The sequence below is a fragment of the Mastigoproctus giganteus genome, chromosome 13 (genome assembly GCF_048544385.1).
Source record: "Mastigoproctus giganteus isolate SK-2022 chromosome 13, ASM4854438v1, whole genome shotgun sequence".
NCBI lineage: Eukaryota > Metazoa > Arthropoda > Arachnida > Uropygi > Thelyphonidae > Mastigoproctus > Mastigoproctus giganteus.
Window position 1 is genome coordinate 35,907,172 of NC_143587.1, and position 20,439 is coordinate 35,927,610.

The window sequence follows — 20,439 nt, forward strand, 5'->3', positions numbered from 1 at the left end:
ATCAAGCTGCACCCACTGTATTCATCTGGTTTGGCACCATGCAACTTTAGACTATTCCAAAATTTAAAAAAGATATGAAACAAAAACAATTTCAGTTAATTCACGAAAGTCAATCAAACCCGACAAAATACCTAAAAAGCATTTACAAAAGAAAACTTCAAAAAATTAATGATCTGATCAGAGGAATGGAAGAAGTGTGTAGTTGCAGAAATAGATTATATTGAAGAATATTAACAATGTAAACATTTATCACTGAATAAAATTCTGGCAACAGCCATTGCATTTCTGTATGTCTCTATCTCTCTTACTTGCTGCACTATTTTAAAAATAAGTTTGTTTGGTTTTTTTGTTGTTTTTTTTTTTTTTGAAAAATTCAGAGATATTTCTTGAAGTATTACTGCTTAAAAATAAATCTAATTATATACTGTTGTTTAAGTAATTACACATGATGAATGAATTTCACATAACACAGTAAAAATTAGTGTGGCAAGCCACACCTTTAATATTAAATTCCTTTCATATATAAATTTCATAATTTCAATTTATTAAAGTCAAGAAAATTTTATGACAAATTTTTAAAAATTTAAAAATTAAATTAAGTGTAGGTATGCATGTATGTGTGTCATAAAAATTTTATATAATAAGGATTGATTATACAATCGTGTGTATGCTTACTAGGTGTAAGATTTTGTAAAACATCTGCAACAGGCGTTCCTAGGTCACCTCCATCCCTCCAGTCTGTTCGTCTTTCATCCTCTCTTCCCGTCCGGCCATTATACCTTGTATACCGGTCTCGTGGTGGAGGTGTTTCTCGAGCTGAAGACGTACTTGAGGTATCAGACTGTGTTGTCGAACTAACAGGCTGATGGATAAGAGGGCGTGAGGAACGTTCTTGTTCAGGAGTGCTACCTTCATTAATGACACTATCTTCATCTGATGAAGAGTCTTAATATCAAAGAAAATATTTAATTTAATGACTGAATAAGCTAATAAATAACACATTCTATTAATGCCATGGAATAGTGATAAAACAGGTGAGAGAGAGAGAATATAATTCAATCTAGAAAGTTATTTGAATTATCATGCTTTCATAGTCTTTTGGTACATTAACTATATGCTAATCAAATGAAATAAATAAATACAGGTAGTTCCCGAGTTAGGAGTTAATTTGTTCCTAGCACATGCTCATAAAGCAAAAGCTCATAAAGTGGGAATTTATTTCCCATAGACATAATATTAAAAACAGGGGTTACAATGAAATTTGACCATAGTAATATTAGATAAAGGTTAACAAAACAGCAGTTTATGCTTAAACAGTGATTTATTTGCCCAAAGAAATGAAAACATAGCCTTTAAATTCAAGTAAATTGTTACTCATTGCTGGTTTGTTGGAAGCAGATGGAGTAGTCATCTTCTTCTTCAGAAATGCTTCAAGAGTCATTTGTTTCCAAAGCAGTCTTCTCTTTCCTATATAAATTTCACAATAGAATGCATAAGCATTTTTTAAATCTGTGGCAACTTTTTAGTGCACTCGAAATTTGAACCTTGTGACTCGAAAATCTCAGTTGCTTTTTCTATGTGTTTTTCATCAAGCCACTTGAGAGTGAAGGAATGAACAGAAATTTCAGCTGTTAAATCTTCTTTTTCCTCAGCTTCTTCACATTTTGCCATTTCAAGGAGGTCTTCATTTGTAAGCTCTCCATTGTGTGCTTGAAGCAGATCACTGACGTCAGTTGTAGAAAGCAATATTAACAACTGCTTCTGTTTCATTTCTTTGCCATAGTAGTGGTACTGTATTGTATACACAGTAGTACTGTATTGTATAGCTATGTGCATGGTTTGAAATTCCATATTTATGAATGTTTAGCATTTATTTATTTTTTATGCTATTAACCATGAATGTCATTAAGAGGAAAAATTGTGTGTATTTTTTAAATATTGTAAGTTACAAAATTTATATTGTTAAAAATATTGTCAATGTGTATATACAAGCGGTTGAATTTTAATCCCACTTTTCATGCTTATTACTCCTTGCTTTCATTAGTTATTATTGTTCATTAAACATTTACCATTTATCTTTGGTTTTATTAGACACTGTATATCAGAAAATTCAAGAAGCATCCATAAAGCAGATAAAAGGTTTACAATAATTATGTTGCCCTCATGCTTTCAAACACATTATTGCATATAATGAGATAGAATAATATATGATGGGCCCTCTGAATTTAAAACTTACTAATTCAAAGTATATAACATCACTATGTATTATTTCTTTAAATATCCTATAAAGACTGCTGCTGCTCTTTATATTTTTTCAGGATTTTTTATTTTATTTTATTTTTTGTGTGTGTGTGGCATGGCTTCGGTCAGTTCTGCAAATGCAAAAAATACAATACAACTTCTTTGAAAAATTGCACCATCTGTTACTACTTGTTTGAATTTTAAGTTTAATGCTGTACTCATTTGGTGATGGCAATGTATCAGTTTTAAGAATGTAAAAAGAGTTTATCAGGATTTGCACTGTCCCCAATGATATCCATTAGATGCACCATCCTTAAGGGCATCCATTAGGGTCTGTGTTCTTGTAAGTTGGATATTTTTAAAGATAGTTGCATTATGCATTGTTTGGCAAAGCAGACAGTCCAACAGTTTATGCTGTACAATAATGCACACTCCATATTACAAACATAATGATGACCCTTCTTTCTATTTATCATTCTGGAAACTATAAAAAAAAAACTGGTCTGCTGACTGGGTGAGAATTTCTCTGGGAGAAGTTTGCCCCTGATAACAGTAAGTCATGAAAAGAATAAGAAAATGAGTAACCAAAATAATAAAATAACACTATACAGTACTCTATGTTAAGAAGAAACTACAAATTAAACAGTTTACTGAAACCCAGTAGGAGGAATTATCCCACACCCAATATGGGTACAACTGAACTAATAAGCTATTTAATGATAACATAAACAACTAAAAACAGAAATGTTATTAGGGTGAAGACACAGACATGCATGAAAATCTCATAAGCCTACAAGTATCTAGGGAGTAGATTTAAAAGAGGGTGGCAATTTTCTGAACATCTTGAACAAAAGTAGACTTAGGTTAAATTCTTATAAGATTAATGCAATGACTGAAAAATCAGTGGCAATCTAATTTTAAAAATTATTCATTATAGTAAATATTCTTCAATAATAAAAAAGCAAGGTGATTGAAATTATTAAAAATTTTAATTAATAATTATGAAGTTAAATTATCTTTTAAACCCTTATTCCAATTTACAAGTTATTTTTATTTATATCTAAGAATTTATATTAAATACTTAGCTACAAAGCATATAAAAACCTGCTGATCTTGATACACTTACCAGAAGGGTGCCGCTCCCTTGATGGGGAAGTGGCCATCACAGAAATTCGTTTGGAGGGCATTGGGAGGGAAGGCTTTGGTCGGTTCTGCATGGCTGCCAAGGCTTGCTGGACTGCTTCTTGACGAACCTCTTTAATATAAGAAATTAAATATATTTATTTTTATCTCCCTAGTAAGACAAATACAGTGCGACCTCGATATAATGCCCCTCTTAATACTACGGGTAAGATCATACCCCCATCCCAAAACGAATTATGAAGAAAAAGTAGTGTGTTCAAAGAACTAGCAATTTCATATTGGAAACTGGAAGAAGTGAATACTGTGCAACCTACTACCATATTTCCAAGAGGAGAAACTGCTAAAAATGGGCTGTATATTCGCTTGGATAAATTCGGTATTCAGTTGCAGAGTAATTTTTGTAAACAACAGGACTGTCAGACTAATTACTGTAAAACCAGTTTCTACCCTCAGCTGGGGATGCAATAAAAGGGTATATCTGTGGAACGCTAATTACGAACAGTTACCTCTAGAGGGGAAAACGGCTCCGTTCGTCAAGTGCATTACATTTGCTACAAAGTAAATTTTTGTAAACAACAGCACCTGCTAGACAAAAATATACATGAACTGACAAGTTTTTTAGAGAAATCACATGATTTCACTTCGGCACTACGATAGGCTGGACAGTTTGGTTTTTTAAAAACACGGTAAATTCTAGAGCATCAGAAATAAATACACGACAAAATTAGTAAATTAGTAGGGCTGAAGCAATGGCCACCAAAAGAAAATATTATACAAATGAAGAAGAAAAGTTTAAAAAAATTATCCAAAGGGTTAAGAGTGACGAAACAAAATGTAGCATATTTCGCGAGTGTGGAATTCCAGAGGGAACGATCCGCGGTTGGATGAAAGAGGAAAAAAGACTGCATTTTCGTAGACTCCGTAAAAGATGAAGTAGGCCTCTAAAGAAATAAAGCTAGACTTGGTGAAAACAGTGATGTAGACCAATGCTTATACAAGTAGTTTCTAGAGAAGAGTAGTGATGGTACCAATAAATTGGGTAATTTTGGAAGCACAGGCACTTAAATTTCATAAGCTACTTAGTGGAGATATCCTAGGTTAGTCTTGTAAGCGAATCTACATTTGGTGACATTACAGCAGTATTCCCTGATTTTCTACGTAATGTGATTCAAGGTGGTGAATTCAGAGATGAACAGTTGTACAACTGTGACGAAACAGCGCTGTACCGTCACAATTTCTTACCTATAAGTCACTGGATATTAAAATGGTACCCAACAAAGCTTGCATGAAAATTAACAAAGAGAGAGAGAGAATTACTATGTTAAATATGACTGGAAATCACAAGCTAAAGCCACTGCGCGTCGATAAAAGCCGAAGTCCCGGTGTTTTAAGACCAAACCAAGCTGCATCACATCAGCAACTTCACAGTTCACTCGTGCGCACAAATTCTAGGTGACAACTCAAATACTGAGGCTACTTCCACAGCAACCCTCTCCCATCTCCTTCAACCCATGCACAGTACTATCGGTTCTGATACCTTTCATGTTTGGTGTTATCATAAAAATAAAAAACCTCGCTACGCATTACACCACAATTAGGTACAATGTGGACAAAGTTGCCGTCACATCAAAAATACACACCAACTGCTGGGCACAGTGTGACTTTAACGGTTGGTCAAGTTTATGCCTGTTCAGTTTCGCCTACGCAACAATAACCAACCCTACGTGAAACAGTATGCTGCTCTCAAATTTTGTTTATGTCACAAGAAAACATCAGCTGAAGCGTATACAAGGTTCAAAGATGCTTATGTTGAATCTACACTTCCATACAGCACATCTCGTAGGCGATTTAGATCACAAAAATCGACGATCCTGGTACTCCAACTACCGTTGTCACCATGGAAACCATACACAGTGCCTGTGTAATTGTGAGATAAGATCGTCGTATAACAGTAAGGTAACTGGCACAGATGTTGAAAATACCAGTAGGAAGCAAGCATGTCATTAGTAGAGGCATACAATGCAAGAAAGCAAACTTATGCAGCATCAGCCAAAAAAAACCACTCTCCCCATTGATTGGTGGAACATATTTCCAATCTTTTGTTGTGGAAGTTGATAGCCTAAATAAATTTAAGGCTGAGCTGGACAGGCATTTGGAATAGAGAGGTTGTTTTTTTTTGTTTTTTTTTTTAAGGAGCATTAGCAACTAAGGCCATATTGCTCCGGGGATATGCGGTGGTCATTCTCTGACCTTTCCGCATGTCCCCGGAGCAATATGGCCTTAGTTGCTAATACTCCTTAAAAAAAAAAAAACCCTCCATTCCAAATGCCTGTCTAGCTCAGCCTTAAATTTTTATTTAGGCTATCAACTTCCACAACAAAGGATGGAAGTCTGTTCCACCCACTGGCTAAAGGCAAATTTCTGCACATCTCCAACCAAGAAGCAAAGGCTGCTTATAAAGTACTTGGTGACAGTCTTGGAGCAAATGACCTGGCTGCTTGGGTTTGGGTGGATGAGGAGGCTTCAGTTGCACACTACCTGAGTGAGGAAGAAATCACGGCCTTTGTGAACAGTAGGAAGACAATCGAAAGACCAGTGACATAGGGAGTGACTCTTATAAGGAAAAAGCACCAGAATTAAAGTGCTTGAAAACATTAATGAGGTGATAGTGTGCTCAGAACATCTTCATTTATTGTATCTGACCACTATTAAGAATTACATACTGAAAAAAACACTGTCATCAGTTCTGGAAAATAAACTAAATTGTATAACTATTTCAGAATGGATGCATAAAATATAAGTCCATAACAGCATTGTGTATCAGTAGAATGTAAATGGAATGAATGTATTAGTAGAATGCAAAGGGGAATACATCTCATCTGAATGTATGTACTACATAATAACAGAGGTTCTCGCTATGAATGACTTACTATAATTAATGATCTGTGACAAGCAGCACTCCTTCAAGAATGGTCAGAAAAGTGGCAGCTACATTTTAATGCAGCAATAAAAAAAAAAGAAAGGTAAACTGCAGCCCACTGCAGGATGGAAGCCTCCTCAACAATTCATGTTGAGGGAAATGGACCATAATCTGCCACGCTGGTCCAGCGCAGGTTGGCAGATCGACCATATTTAGCAGTCAGGGGCTGTTGTTATTGTTATTTGGTTTTTAGGAGCATTAGCAACTAAGGCCATATTGTTCCGGGAATATGCGGTGGTCATTCCCTGACCTTTCTGCATCCTCCGTATTTGGTCGTGAACCCTGGTTTACTCAAGGAGCGTGTGCTACTGCACTCCCACTCCTGACCGCTCGGGCACGGAGCAATAAATGCACCTTTAATACTTTGTCTTTTTTATTCTGCATATTCATAAAACATTAGTAAATAAAATATTTATTTTTTTAATAAAGTATTTATGTCAAAAAAATTTGGGACAATGTTAAAAAAAAAATTGGGACAAAAAAGTTAAAAAATTTTTGGCACCCCATCTATAAAGTTGTTGCCTAACATTGGCGTTGTATCAAAGTTGCACTGTACTTTGATAAAAACAGACTACTGGAATTCCATTGCATAACAATGTTTTATAATAAAAACTCAAAGTCATATTGCTTATTATCATTTAAAAATAATTAATGTAATAATTTAATATTATAACTATTTGTTAATTATATTTTATTCAAATGAGAAGACCAAATACTATCTTATAAGATAACTGCAAAAAATGTGCAGGAATACGTATGCGCATATGCGGAATTAAATTTTACTAACACAGTGGAAAACCTCTATTGAAACAAATGTATCAAAAAATACAGGCTACTTCTCATAAATGAAAGCTACTTTGTTGAATCTGAAGAAATAAGTTTAAGAAGTTAAGAATAATTTGTTTACAGTTATCTTAAGTTTCTAAGTCCCAGTTCCTCAAAATAGAATCATCTCTGCCATGATGTAAACAAATTTCTTATAATGCAGACTAATGTAATTTAAACTTCATATGAAATGATAGTGATAAAGCTCCATATTATGTAACAGCATTAAGCAAATTAAGTTACACATGTAAAGCTTATGACTTAACTCATTTAGTTAATGGATGCAAAACTATCAGGCAAAACATTTATAAAGGTCATTCCCTAATCTTTTTCATGAGAAATTAATCACAGGAAACATTCTAGTAGAAGCCTTTACAATTAAGCAATCAATTTAAATATTTAAAACATTAGAAACATTTGTAATAAAAGATAATGACGTATACCATTAATTATTACATGCACACACAGGGAATTTCATTACTTGTTATGAGCAGTTCTGAATGGTTACAGAAATATGGCTGTAGGAATTTAAAAAAAACATCTATGGTTAAATAAAATTATGCAATACATACCTAGAATGAATAAACATTTTACTAGGTATGTCTGCTTCTGCATATTCATTATTTTATTTATTTATTTTCAGGTCCCAAACTGATACTGAAAGTACATCCCACATTTTATGAAATGCCCTATATATAGGGGGTGGGGTTGAAAAGTTGATTGGAATGAGATGATACTCATATGGTGTTAAAAAATTTCTGTACTTAATGTATAACACTTCAAGTTTCATGCAGTTCCAATAAAATTACTTTTTAATTGCAAGCTACGAAGTCAACAAAGTTGTGTAAATGAAAAAAGGTAGACAAAATCAGTCTCCATGAAGTCATGCAATTTTTGAGAAAAAGAGGACTATGCCAAAGGCAGTGAATGAGAATAAGGTTACAAAAATAGGGAAGATGTCCCTCCCTGTTCCATGGTTAAGAAGTGGGAAGCAGAATTTAAGTGAGGAAGGGAGGTAAAGCCTAGAAAGATGACCCACGCCACGAAAGACCTACAATGTCCATCGCTCCACAAGTTGTTGACAGTGCATGATCTGGTGCGGAGTGATTGAGCGATAATTATTCAGTATGTTGCCAGTGTCTTGGGCATCTCATCTGAATATGTGCACCACATCTCAACAGAGGTTCTCACTAGGAATGACACACTAGTGCCTCATTAATTATCTGTGACAGGCAGCACTCCTTCAAGAATGGTCAGAAAATTGCAGCAATGTTTTAAGGTAGCAAAATGCAAGGTGTTACACTTTAACATTAGTAAAGACACGTGATGCAAGAAAGTGATGGTGGGAGGTGGTTTATCAAGGTTATCAATACAAGAGTTGGGGAGGAAAATAGGATACTAACAGGTCAGATTTATCTTTGTCTGAAGAAGTAACAGAACCATTTGGTTTGACACAGGTAGCAACAGAGAAGGGCAAAAGTTGTGGCCAATAGTTTTGGCAAGAGACCAACCAGAATGCACAACTACCATCTGGATAAGAAGCAATGGCTAAGCTAAAGAAAGCCATTGCTTCTTATCCAGATGGTATCCGTATCGAGAATCATGGCAAACTTTGGGAAACTTACCAGACAAACTTGTTTGCCACTACCACAGTTTCTGCCTGCATTATTGATGAACAAACGGCACGTGTTATCAGTAGCAGAAGTCGAGAAAGATATACTGATTGACACGTAGGCATGACAGATGATGTAATGATTACTTTTTCTCATTATTAAAAGCAGATTATTGGAGTTCATGAGTGTTTTCGCTATTAAAAAAACTATATTATTGATTTCTTTGTACATTTTTAAGGTTGTTTTTTAAGGTAAATTTAAAGGTTAGGTTAGAAAAAAGGAAAAGGTTTTTTTATTTTTCATTATATTTCATAACCTGACCTTAAATGTTAGGTTAGGAAATAAGGAAACCTTAGGAAATAAATGGAAAACTAAGAAAGATTCTTTATAGATATATATGTAACAATGTCTATGAATCGGTTAACACAATGATGTTATCATCTGCCATGCCTACGTATCAATCAATACAGTATATCGTTCTCGACTTCTACTGCCAATACTGATAACATGCACTGTCTGTTTACTGAGAATGCAGGGAGATGCTACGGTAGTGGCAAACTAGTTTGTCCGTTAAGTTTCTAGTAGTTTTGCCGTGGTTCCCATGTTGGCTTTCTTTACCTTCACCGAAGCAACCTTTCTACTCTTAGCCTATTTGAAATCTAATTTGGACTGATTAATAACTGCTTTACAATTGCTGCGAGCTTTGGTGTGGCAGAAAAAAGAAACCGGAGATTTGAATACAAGTCAATTAAATAAGCGACATTTTTTCCTTAAACAGTTAGCATATTTATTGACAAACCAAGGTTTAGGTATAGGTGAAGGATGAAATTTTAACGTGGAGTGTGGAATAAAGGATTTAAACCCTACAGAATAATTTCACTGACACAATCTGAGGACAGGTTGACATCAGATGATTTGAAACAGTAATCCAACCGAGGAAAAGAAGAAAATAAATCAAGCAGATCATCCCATTTTGCATTCTTGTAATTGCAAACAACACACGGTTGAGAGTAGCCACGAGAGGACGGCTCCGTTGGGGAAGAGATTTATCGCCAAGTTGTGATCCGAGGTGTCTAGAGGACCACTCACATCAATCGAGTAGTTTATGAGAAAAAGATCGAGCATGTTGGCTGCATGGTTAGGATTGTCTAGTATTCTGGTAGATAAATGAACAATCTCTGTGAGGTCATTAGTAAATGCAAAAGTCTCAGCATCTCGACCAGCGGGGTCTGTGTGACTAGAAAACGGAAGCCAAGTGGAGTTGTGAACGTTAAAATCACCAAGGAAAATTTCCTCACCATTAGGAAAGTTGGAATGGAGAAAGTCAAGTTTCAAAGAGTTCCAATTGATTAGTGGAGTTGGGAGAACGATAGAGTCAACAGATGAATTTGGCACAATGAGGTGAAGAGATTTTAAGCCAGAGAACAACAAAACAAGGAGATTCCAAATTACTAAGTCTCTGACAGGGAATATCAGAAAGGACATATGCACAAGTACCACCTTTGAAGTGAAAGGAATCTACAGCGAATAATTCGGACAACAGAGATGAACAATGGTTGAATCAACTGATAACTGGGATTCTGTCAGAAAAAGTACATGGGGTTTGGCAGACTGTAAGTGAAAATGGACATCATTGAGATTAGAACTGAGACTATGTATATTTCTGAAATAAATGAGAAAGTGTTTGGGATGTTTAAATTTTTTCACAGATAGGTTTGTTCTATTAGTTTGACAATTCATGATGTATTCAGTGGTAAGAAAAGGTGGTGAGGATATGCTGCATGAAGTATTGAAATTTTTTGGATACGGTATACACACGGCAAAAATATACCCAGCTCATTGACATAATGTGGCCTTGACAATGCCCCCGCTACACACTACTCGGCCTCCCTCCAGTCACTATCTGGCAAAAGTACAGGCAGTGAGATTATACATTTTCTGATTGAAGCCCTCTAGACAGTTACCAATAAATTTGGTCCTGTGCACTATCTAGTAGCCAGTCTGTGAACACCATTTTAGAGCTGTACCCTCAAAATCTAAGGAAGATTGGATCTTGCCATGACATTCGTCATAACCTCAAAAGACATCAATCATACTGCATGATGGAAGTGATGGGGGGGGAGGTTGAAAGAGCTTTGCTCTAGAGACTTAACATGGGTTCCACCACTTCAAGCCTCTAATAAGTAAAGTGGTGGTATTGCCCTGGTTGATAAGTCATTTACCACCTACTATTACCTGGTAACACAAAGAAGTGGCAATCCTCCATGGTGTGGGCTCCACACCTCAACGTTGGTTTGTACCTGGGTGGTCACCTCCAGTATTCTAGGCGCCATATTTCAGGACTTGCACATGGGGTTATACCAAATGTTACTAACAATCCCATCATCATGAAGCTGCAATCAGAGGATTTTGCTGTCACAGACCAACCAGACTTTGCTGAAATTAGGTCCACCTGACTTGAGTGCCGCTCGAATATCAGTTTCATCAGCATTTTAGATGCCAGGTAGCAAGCCCAGCTTGGCATACCCAAATGAATGTATGTGACAGCCTTAAGGACCACAGGATTTAAAATATTTCTACAATGTTTTAAATGCTGCACATTTCTCCTTCCAAAAAAAGAATTAAAATAGTAACTTCTAGTAACATTTCAAACAAAAACTCACAATAATAATTCCCACAATTGAAAAATAATAATAAAAAAATAACATTTCCTGCCATAAATCTCTTAAAAGAAATGGAAAATTTCAGTGAATGTTCCTATGATTTCATCAGTAAAATTTACTGGAAGAAGGCCAACCTCAATTCCTTTTTAAGAGATTGACCATGCCATTTCCATTCCAATATGGCCTCTTGGTTACCAGAAATGATTCACCTTAAAATATAATTCTGGTGATGATTACATAACAAAAAATTATTCACGCATTAAAAAAAAATTTTTCTTCAGTACAACTCCTCCCCCCCCCTCCACCCAAGCTTTCATAGAATTCCGATTTCCAATTCCAGCACATTAGTTCAATGAGTATCAGTATACTATTAGTTCAATGAGTTCCAGTACACCACTGATGAATAAACATGATTTGCTCATCCAAGTACTTTCTAAAATACTGGTTGTATTTAGCATTCTGTCAGTATTAATATTAGTAGTGGCAAATGATGCAAGGAAGCAAGTTTAGACAGCACCAGCCAAAAAAAAATAAAGAACAATCCTTCCTATATCAACCATCCATCAGCTCTTAACATTTTTTTTTTGTAGTTCTTCCCTGAGTTTATTCACACTATCCACCTCTACAACACCAGATGAGACTTTATTCCAACATTCAACCACTGATTGAAGGCAAATTTCCACACGAATATGAATCCGGCAATCATCCTTCCTCAATTTGTATTTATGCCCCCTCATGTGTGTAATCTAAGCAAGGAGAAGGATTCCATCAGAACCGAGATTACTCAAGTCACTAGACATTTCAATTTGCAGAACTCAAGCCTTTCCCACTCAGGGAACCCTTTTGTTCCCCTCACTGACTTCATTGCATCTCTACATCCATTCTAACAGATCTATATCCTTCCTAAAATTAGGCTTTCAGGCCTGTATGCAATACTCAACACGTGGCATAACCATTGCCTTGTACAAGGGAATAATCACTCCTTGTCCCCAGTGGCAAAATTGTTTTGTAAATCATTGACAAACCCCATAAACTGTTGTGGCAGCCTGTCTGCAATGCTTAGAGAACTTTGTATCTGACTAAACAATTACCTCCAGGTCTCATCAACATTATTTTTAAGACTTAAGTGCTTTCCATATCAAATTATTTCAAACAAAATACAGGAGGAATAACAAACAGAAATTTGGTACTACTTTTTTTTTTTTTCCATTTCTTTAAAACAACCTCAAATTTCCCAAACAGTGCAATACTTAAAAATCACACACACATATACACTTGCAAAATACCACCTTTACACAGTGTGTGTGTGTGTGTGTGTGTGTGTGTGTGTGTGTGTGTGTGTGTGTGTGTGTGTGTGTGTGTGTGTGTGTGTGTGTACAAGAGAGAGCTCAGATAAAGTGGCCTTCTTTTGATCATCATTGTACTTCCTTCAAGCTATTACTGCAGGATGAAGACACTAAGATTAATTATATGACAAGTCCTTGACTGGAGTAATTCACTGCAATTATGATGGAGAAACCCATTAACTTAATTCAATAAAACTAGGAGGGAGGGGAAGCAGAAACAGAGCAATAAAACAGAGCAAAAAGGAAAAAAAAGGTTCAAAATATTTTCCATTAAAATGACACTTGTTTTAATACATGGAAAAAGAAATGCGCAAGGACTACAAAAATTTTGTGAAATTCTTGAAAATTATTTTACTAAAATTACTTTACCTCATAATAAGACAGGAGGCTTAACAGCTAAATGTAAATGAAAGAGCAGAAAGGTTGGGTTATTGTAGAAATATTTATAAAATGCCGAGTGTCTCAAAAAAAAGTTCTTACTCTGGCATGAAAGAAACTATAACCAGCAAGTCCTTGCCTGTAGGAAAACGGTGACACGTCAACAACCTGTGGTTTTGATTGGCACACATTTTAGAGCATTTAAGGACAGTATTTTCAACAAGATAGTATTCCTCCAAGTACCATTGTGATATATTAATATATTTATTTTTCTTGATTCAAAAATGCCCATACACATCATTATGTTAAATGGAGGAATACTGTCTTTAAGGTAAACCATGCCTTCAAATGCTGTAAACTTCCTTGTCTGAAGGTGTACTGATGATACCTAACAGGTTTAAGTAATTGTTATCTGCCATCTGTTAAAATCAGATAATTCATTCAATGACACCTACAATTTGCACAAAGCCAAGCAGTCAGGGGCGTGAGTGCAGTAGCACATGCTCTTTGAGTGGACGGGGTTCAAGCCTGTGACTGCTAAATACAATTAACATTTCTATTGATTGATTTATTGTAAACTCCACTGACCTGGTGGTTGTGCTGGTGTATAAACAAGAAAATTTTTTTTTTAAAATTCAGTTTAAATTTCCCCTTCACTTGATCACAGAATTTTTTTTAACAAAGCCATCGCCTAATCTATAACCGTCCAAGAACAAAATTACACTCACTGAGTTGGATCGGGAGTTAGCCAACGGGCACCACAGCAGTCTTTTTTCCGAAGTCTACAGAGTATTTTATAAATAAGCTAAAATGCTGTCCATCTATGAATTCCAAATAAACAAAATATGAAAAACATTTAGTTTTTTTTTTTTTTTTTTTATGAAAATCCCAAACATGAGAGGTATTAGAACCTACATTACTCAGAACTGTGCATAGCTTGCAGGTTGAAAAGGCAAAAGAAGATATTTGTTGACATTAGAGTTGAACTTCTGTAGACTGTAATTTTCAGGAAATATGTATGAAGGAAGATTATTCCAGAAAACGGCAACTGAATGAATAAACAAGGAAAATAAAAAGTTGGTTCTGTGAGTTTGAAGTTGGACAGTAAATGGATGTTGGCTGGTGGCGGCATGTGTTAGAACTGTTTTGAAAGAGAGAGCAGGAATTATAGAAGCCAATTCAGAAGAACAGTGCCCATGGAAGTATTTGTAGACAAGGCATGCAGCAGAAACAGAACGTCTAAGAGACAGAGAGTGAAGAGAATCTGCTAGAGATGAGTCATTAATTAACCTAACTGCCCTCTTCTGAATGGATTCTAGATGCCTGAGAGAGGTTTTGGGGACATCGCCTCAGATGAGGGAACAATATACCATAGTAGGGCAGATTTGCAATTTATACAGAGTGAACAGCTGTTTGGAATAATAGTAACGTTGAGAGCAAAAGAGAAAACCAAGTTTTTTAGATGCAGAGGAAGCAATATTTGTAATGTTCTCGTTACAAGAGAGATTAGAAGTCAGGGTAATCCCCAAAAGAGATATATCATCTTGCCTAGCAATCGGAATGTCACCAAAGATAAGCATAGGAGACGAAGAATCCTTTTTATGAGATATAAGAGAGGATTGAGTTTTAGAAGGTTTGAAATCAACTAAGTTGTCATTGCCCCACTGAAGAATTAATTGGAGATCGATATTTAAGGAATTTGTAGAGGATATTCAAGAAGTTGAAGCTGATTGAACAGGACAATGTTTCTCAAACTGGAAAATGGAATGCAATGTGCTATCATCAGCAAAGCTATTATGGATAGGATTTCCGGTCAATAGAAGAAGGTCATTAATATACAAGAGGAAAAGAGTGAGGGAAAGAACTGAACCTTGGGGGCATCTACCATCATCCTCAGTGAGCGGTCAGGGAGAAAACTGGATAAACAATTACAAAAAACATTTGGCAAACCATAAGATGGAATCTTCTTTAGAAGGCCTTTATGCCAAACATGATCGAAAGCCTTTGAGATGTCAAGAGCAACTGCTTCTGTTTCACCAAAGTTTTCCACTGAATTTGTCCATAAATGGGTAACATAAGCGAGTGGATCGACACTGACGGAATCCATATTGGCAATCGTTGATCAGATGGAAGGTTTCTAGATAGTTCAAGAGTTATCAGTTAATTGATTTCTCCATTACTTTGGAAAGAGTAGAAGTAATTGCAAAGAGACGATAATTGGATGGAAGGGATTTGCCGCCCTTTTTTTGAAACTGGCTGGATATGAGCATATTTCCAAGCAGAAGGAAAAAAAAACACCGTTGGAAAAAGCATGTGGAAAAAGGTGGCAAAGAAAAGGAGCATAGGTTTTGAGAACAAGTGGAGAAATACCATGAGAACTTGGAGCTTTCTTATGATTAAGACTCATAAAAATCCTTTTGTCATCCTTTTAGCATTAGCATAAGTACAGGTATATGATGCAAGAAAGCAAGCTTATGCAGAATCAGCAAAAAAAAAAAAAAAACAATCCCATTTTACCCCTCCATTCTTTCCAAATACCTGTTCAGTTCAGACTTAAATTTATTTAGGCTACCAACTTCCATAACAAAGGATGGATGTGTGTTCCACCAACCAACTACCCACAGGCTAAAGGCAAACTTCCGCACATCTATCCTACATCTGTCTTTCCTCAATTTGAATTTATGCCCTCTCAGGTGATTATTCTGAGCAAGAGGAAGAATCCCATCAGCATTGAGCAAGCTCAAACCATTCAAGGCTTTATACACCTCAATCAGATCACCTCGCAGGTGCCTAGTTTCCAGACACGGTAATTTGCAAAACTTAAGCCTTTCTTCATAAGAGCAACCCTTTGTTCCATTCACTAATCTTGTTGCCCTTCTCTGTACTTGTTCCAACAGATCTACATCCTTCTCAAAATGAGGCCTCCAGACCTGTACACAGTACTCAAGGTGTGGCCTGACCATTGCCTTATACAAAGGGATAATCACCTCCTTATCCTTGCTAGAAAAATTCCTGTATATCATTGACACCATGAGCTACTCTTGCAGACCGTCTGCACTGCTCAGAAAACTTCATATCTGCCTGCACAATTACACCCAGGTCCTTTTCGTTCTCTACTACTGTCAGTGTAGTACCACAGAGTCGATACGTCACTCTGGATTTACTGCTTTCCATATGTAGTAGTTTACATTTCTCACTGTTAAACTTCATTTTCCACCCCTCAGCCCATCTGCTCAACTTTTCTAGATCCTGTTGCAGCAGCGTATTGTCATTAGTATCCTTAACAACCCTGCCAACCTTCGTATTGTCTGCAAACTTGGACATTAAGCTTGATATACCATCATCAATATCATTTATAAATACAGAAAACAACAATGGACCCAACACTGAACCCTGATGGGCTCCACTAATAACATTAGTCCACAATGGGCAGTGTCTATTGATTACCACTCTCTGTTTTCTCCCCCTCAACCATCCCTTTATCTATAGCAGCAATTTGCCTCCAATGCCACACTGCTCCAATTTGTGCAGCAGTATCAAAAGCCTTTCTAAGATCCAAATATATAATATCAAAGTTATTCCCTGCATCCAGTTCTTTTGTGACTGCATCATAGTATCCAATTAAATTGGTCAGGCAAGACTTTCCCTTAACAAAATCATGCTGTGTCCAAGCTATAACTGAAGTCTTGTCTAGATGATCCTGCAGTGCTTCTTTAACCAGTGCCTCCATTAATTTTCCTGGAACAGAAGTTAAACTAACAGGTCTATAATTACTTGTGTCTCCCTTTGATCCTCCTTTGTGAATTGGGGTCACATTTGCACATCTCCAGTCCATGGGTATCTCCCCTGAGTCCAAAAAAACTCTGGTAATTACGGTGAAGGGTTTGCTTACTTCCTTTGCTGCCTCATTTAATATAACTGGATAGATCCAATCCACCCCGGGTGCCTTTTTTTATGTTTATCGTCAACAATTTCTCCTCCACTTTCTTCTCAGTTATTACAAAATCATCTAGCTCACTGCCAGAGGTAAATTCACCTCTGGCATTCCCCTCCCTGAATAACTCCTCATGTGTGAATGCAGATGCAAAATACTCATTTAGTTTGTTAGCCACCTGAGCAGGATCAACAGTTGAACCATCAATATCCAGTGGACCAATCTGATTCATCCCTTTCCTTCTAGAGTTTACAGAGGTAAAGAACTCTTTGCTGTTTTTCTTTGCATCCTTTGCCTGCCTAATCTCCTTTGTGACTTGTTTACAGACCAGCTTATATCTATCATAGGCTTCCATGTCACCCATTAATCTATATGTATCCCATCCATTTTTCTTCTCTGCAATATGTCTCATTAGTTCATCTGACATCCATTTAGGCCTAAACCTTGAACAATATTTCTTAGTTGGTATGTAAAGCCTAGTAGCTTCCAAGATAAATTCTTTCAATGCTTCCCATTTTGTATTTACTGTTGGTAACATCATCAGTTGGTCAAACCGTATAGAATTTAAATACTGTCTGAGACCACCATAGTCGCCTGTTCGAAAGCAAAAACTCTTCCCTTTACCCCTGATGGTAGTTATCTCTTTGAGTAAATCCCAGTTCAGCACACTGTGATCACTGCCACCTAGTGGTTCCTTTATCTGCAGATTCTTAATGCATGAAGAATCACTACTGATAATCAGATCAAGAGTATTATTCCCTCTAGTTGCCTCCCGATACTAGATGTAGAAAACAATCATCCAATAAATCCACAAAAGCCTTGCTAGTGTGTAAGTGACCAACCCACAAATCCCAGTCAATATCTGGGAAATTAAAATCCCCCATTATGACTCTCTGATTTACTGGCCCACTCTATTTCCCTTTACCGTTTCTTATTATACTCATCAGAGTCATTAGACTTATAATACACTCCTACTCTGAATTTTGATCTCCCAATGCTTTTGACGGAAGACCACAGGAGGCATTTAATGGAGCGTGTTGGGAATGGTGGGAGGGGTTTTACCAAGATCATTAATACATGAGTTTGAAGAAAAATGCGATGCTAGCAGGTCAGCTTTATCCACAGCTGAAGTGACAATAGAACCATCTGGTTTTGGTAGAGGTGGGAGCAGAGATGGGCAAAGGTTGTGCCAATAGCTTTGGCAAGAGACCAGAATGCTCGGCTACCATTAGGGCAAGAAGCAAGGTTTCTACTCTTAGCCTGTTCAAAATCTAGTTTGGACTGATTAATAACTGCTTTATAATTGTTGCGAGATCTGGTGTAGGCAGAAAATGAAACTGAAGAATTGGAAACAAGTCAATTACAATATGCAACACTCTTTTTTGAATAGCCTTAGCACATTTATTGGAAAACCAAGGTTTAAATAAAGGATGTGATTTTAAAGTCAGGTGTGGAATAAAGGATTCCATTCCTGCAAGAATAATTTCACTGACACTAACTAAGCAAACGTTTACATCAGGAGTTTTGAAACAGTAATCTGACCAAGGAAAAGAAAAGAAAATCTTGCAGGTCATCTCATTTTGCATTCTTGTAAGGCCAAACAACACAAGGTTGGGAATAGCTATGAGATAAAGGCTCCATTGGAGAAGAGAAAATCACCAAGTTGTGATCTGAAATGGCTAGAGGACGACTCACTTCAACCGTGTACTTAGAAGGGTTGTCTGTGAGAAAAAGATCAAGCATGTTGGATGTATGGTTAGGATTGTCTGGTATTCTGGTAGGTAAATGAACAATATGTGCGAGGTCATTAGTAATTGCAAAACCTCAGCATCACTACCAGCTGTGTCCATGTGGCTAGAAAAGGAAGCCAGCTGGAGTTGTGAACATTAAAATCACCAAAAAAAATTACCTCACTGTTAGGAAAGTTGGACTGAAGAAAGTCAAGTTGCAAAGAGAGGGAGTCAGAGTTCCAGGTGATTAGTGGAGTTGGGAGAACAGCAAAGATAACAGATGAATTTTACAGAATAGGCTAGAGAGAGAGATTTTAAGCCAGAGAAGATCAAAAAGAGGCGATTCCAAATTACCAAGTCTCTGACAGGGAATATCAGAATGGTAATGTGCACAAGTACCACCTTTGAGGTGAAAGGAATCATACAGTGAATAATTTCGGCAAATGAGATGAGCAGTGGTTGAATCAACTGATATCTGAGATTCTGTTAGAAAAAGTACATGGGGTTTGGCAGACTGTAAATGGAAATGGATATCATTGAGATTAGAACTGAGACCATGCATATTTGTGAAATGAACTAGGAAGTTTTTAGGAGGTTCAGATCTTTTTTGCAGATAAGTTTGCTTTATTAGTTTGACAATTCATGGTGTATTCAGTAGTAAGAAAAACTGTGTGTGGAGGGGGGAGAACATGCTGTATGAAGTAATGAAATTTTTGTATACGGCGTACACATGATAAGAATAAACCCAGATCTTTAACATAATGTGGCCTCGACAATGCTCCCCGCCCCCAAACATACACACTACTCTGACTACATCCAGTCACTATCTGGCAGAGTAGAGGTAGTAAGATTATACACTAGCATATCTGGAAGCCTCCTAAAGAGTTACCAATACGTTCGATCCGGTGTACTAACTAATGGCTGGCCTGTGAACATCATTTTAGAGCTGTTTGTTTTGTTTGTTTGTTATTTGGTTTTTAGGAGCATTCGCAACTAAGGGTCATATTGCTCCAGGGATATGCGGTGGTTATTCCCTGACCTTTCCGCATCCTCCGTATTTGGTGGTCACGGGCTCGAACTCCAGTCTAATCAAGAAGCGCGTGCTATGCACTGCCGCTCCTGCCCACATGTCTACAGAGGTGCCATTTTTTTTTGAGCTGTACCCATGAAATGTAAGGAAGAGTGGATCTTGCCATGAGGTCCAACATAACCTCAAAAGTCATCAGTCACACTGCATGATGGAAGAGATGGGGAAGGGTTGACCGGAACTTAGCTCAAGGGACTAAACATGCGTTACACCACTTCAAGCCTCTAATAAGCAAAGTGGTGGTATTGCACCAGTTGATGAGGGTCATCTACCACCTAGTATTGCCTGGTAACATAGAGGCAGCATTCCTCCATGTGGTGTGGGTGCCACACCTCGACCCCTGCTTACGTTGGTTCACACCCACAGTGTGCTTGTGCATGGGTGTTATACCCAGGATTACTAACAGTCCCAACATCATGAAGGTGCAAGCAGAGGTTTTGCTTGTCACAGACTGTCCGGACTTCACCGAAATTGGGTCCACTTGACTTGAGGGTCACTC

General features: G+C 37.0%; 1 protein-coding gene across 1 annotated transcript in view; it reads right to left on the minus strand.

Moving 5' to 3' along the window:
* The window catches only part of LOC150075966 (disco-interacting protein 2-like), a 579,017-nt gene that overhangs the window by 256,207 nt on the left and 302,371 nt on the right, over positions 1-20,439 (minus strand). The window contains exons 4-5 of the mRNA XM_090387840.1: positions 3,368-3,496; positions 676-945 (exon numbers count right to left, since the gene is read on the minus strand). Of these exons, the coding sequence (XP_090243966.1) occupies positions 676-945; positions 3,368-3,496 (399 nt within the window). The remainder of the gene's footprint in view (positions 1-675; positions 946-3,367; positions 3,497-20,439) is intronic.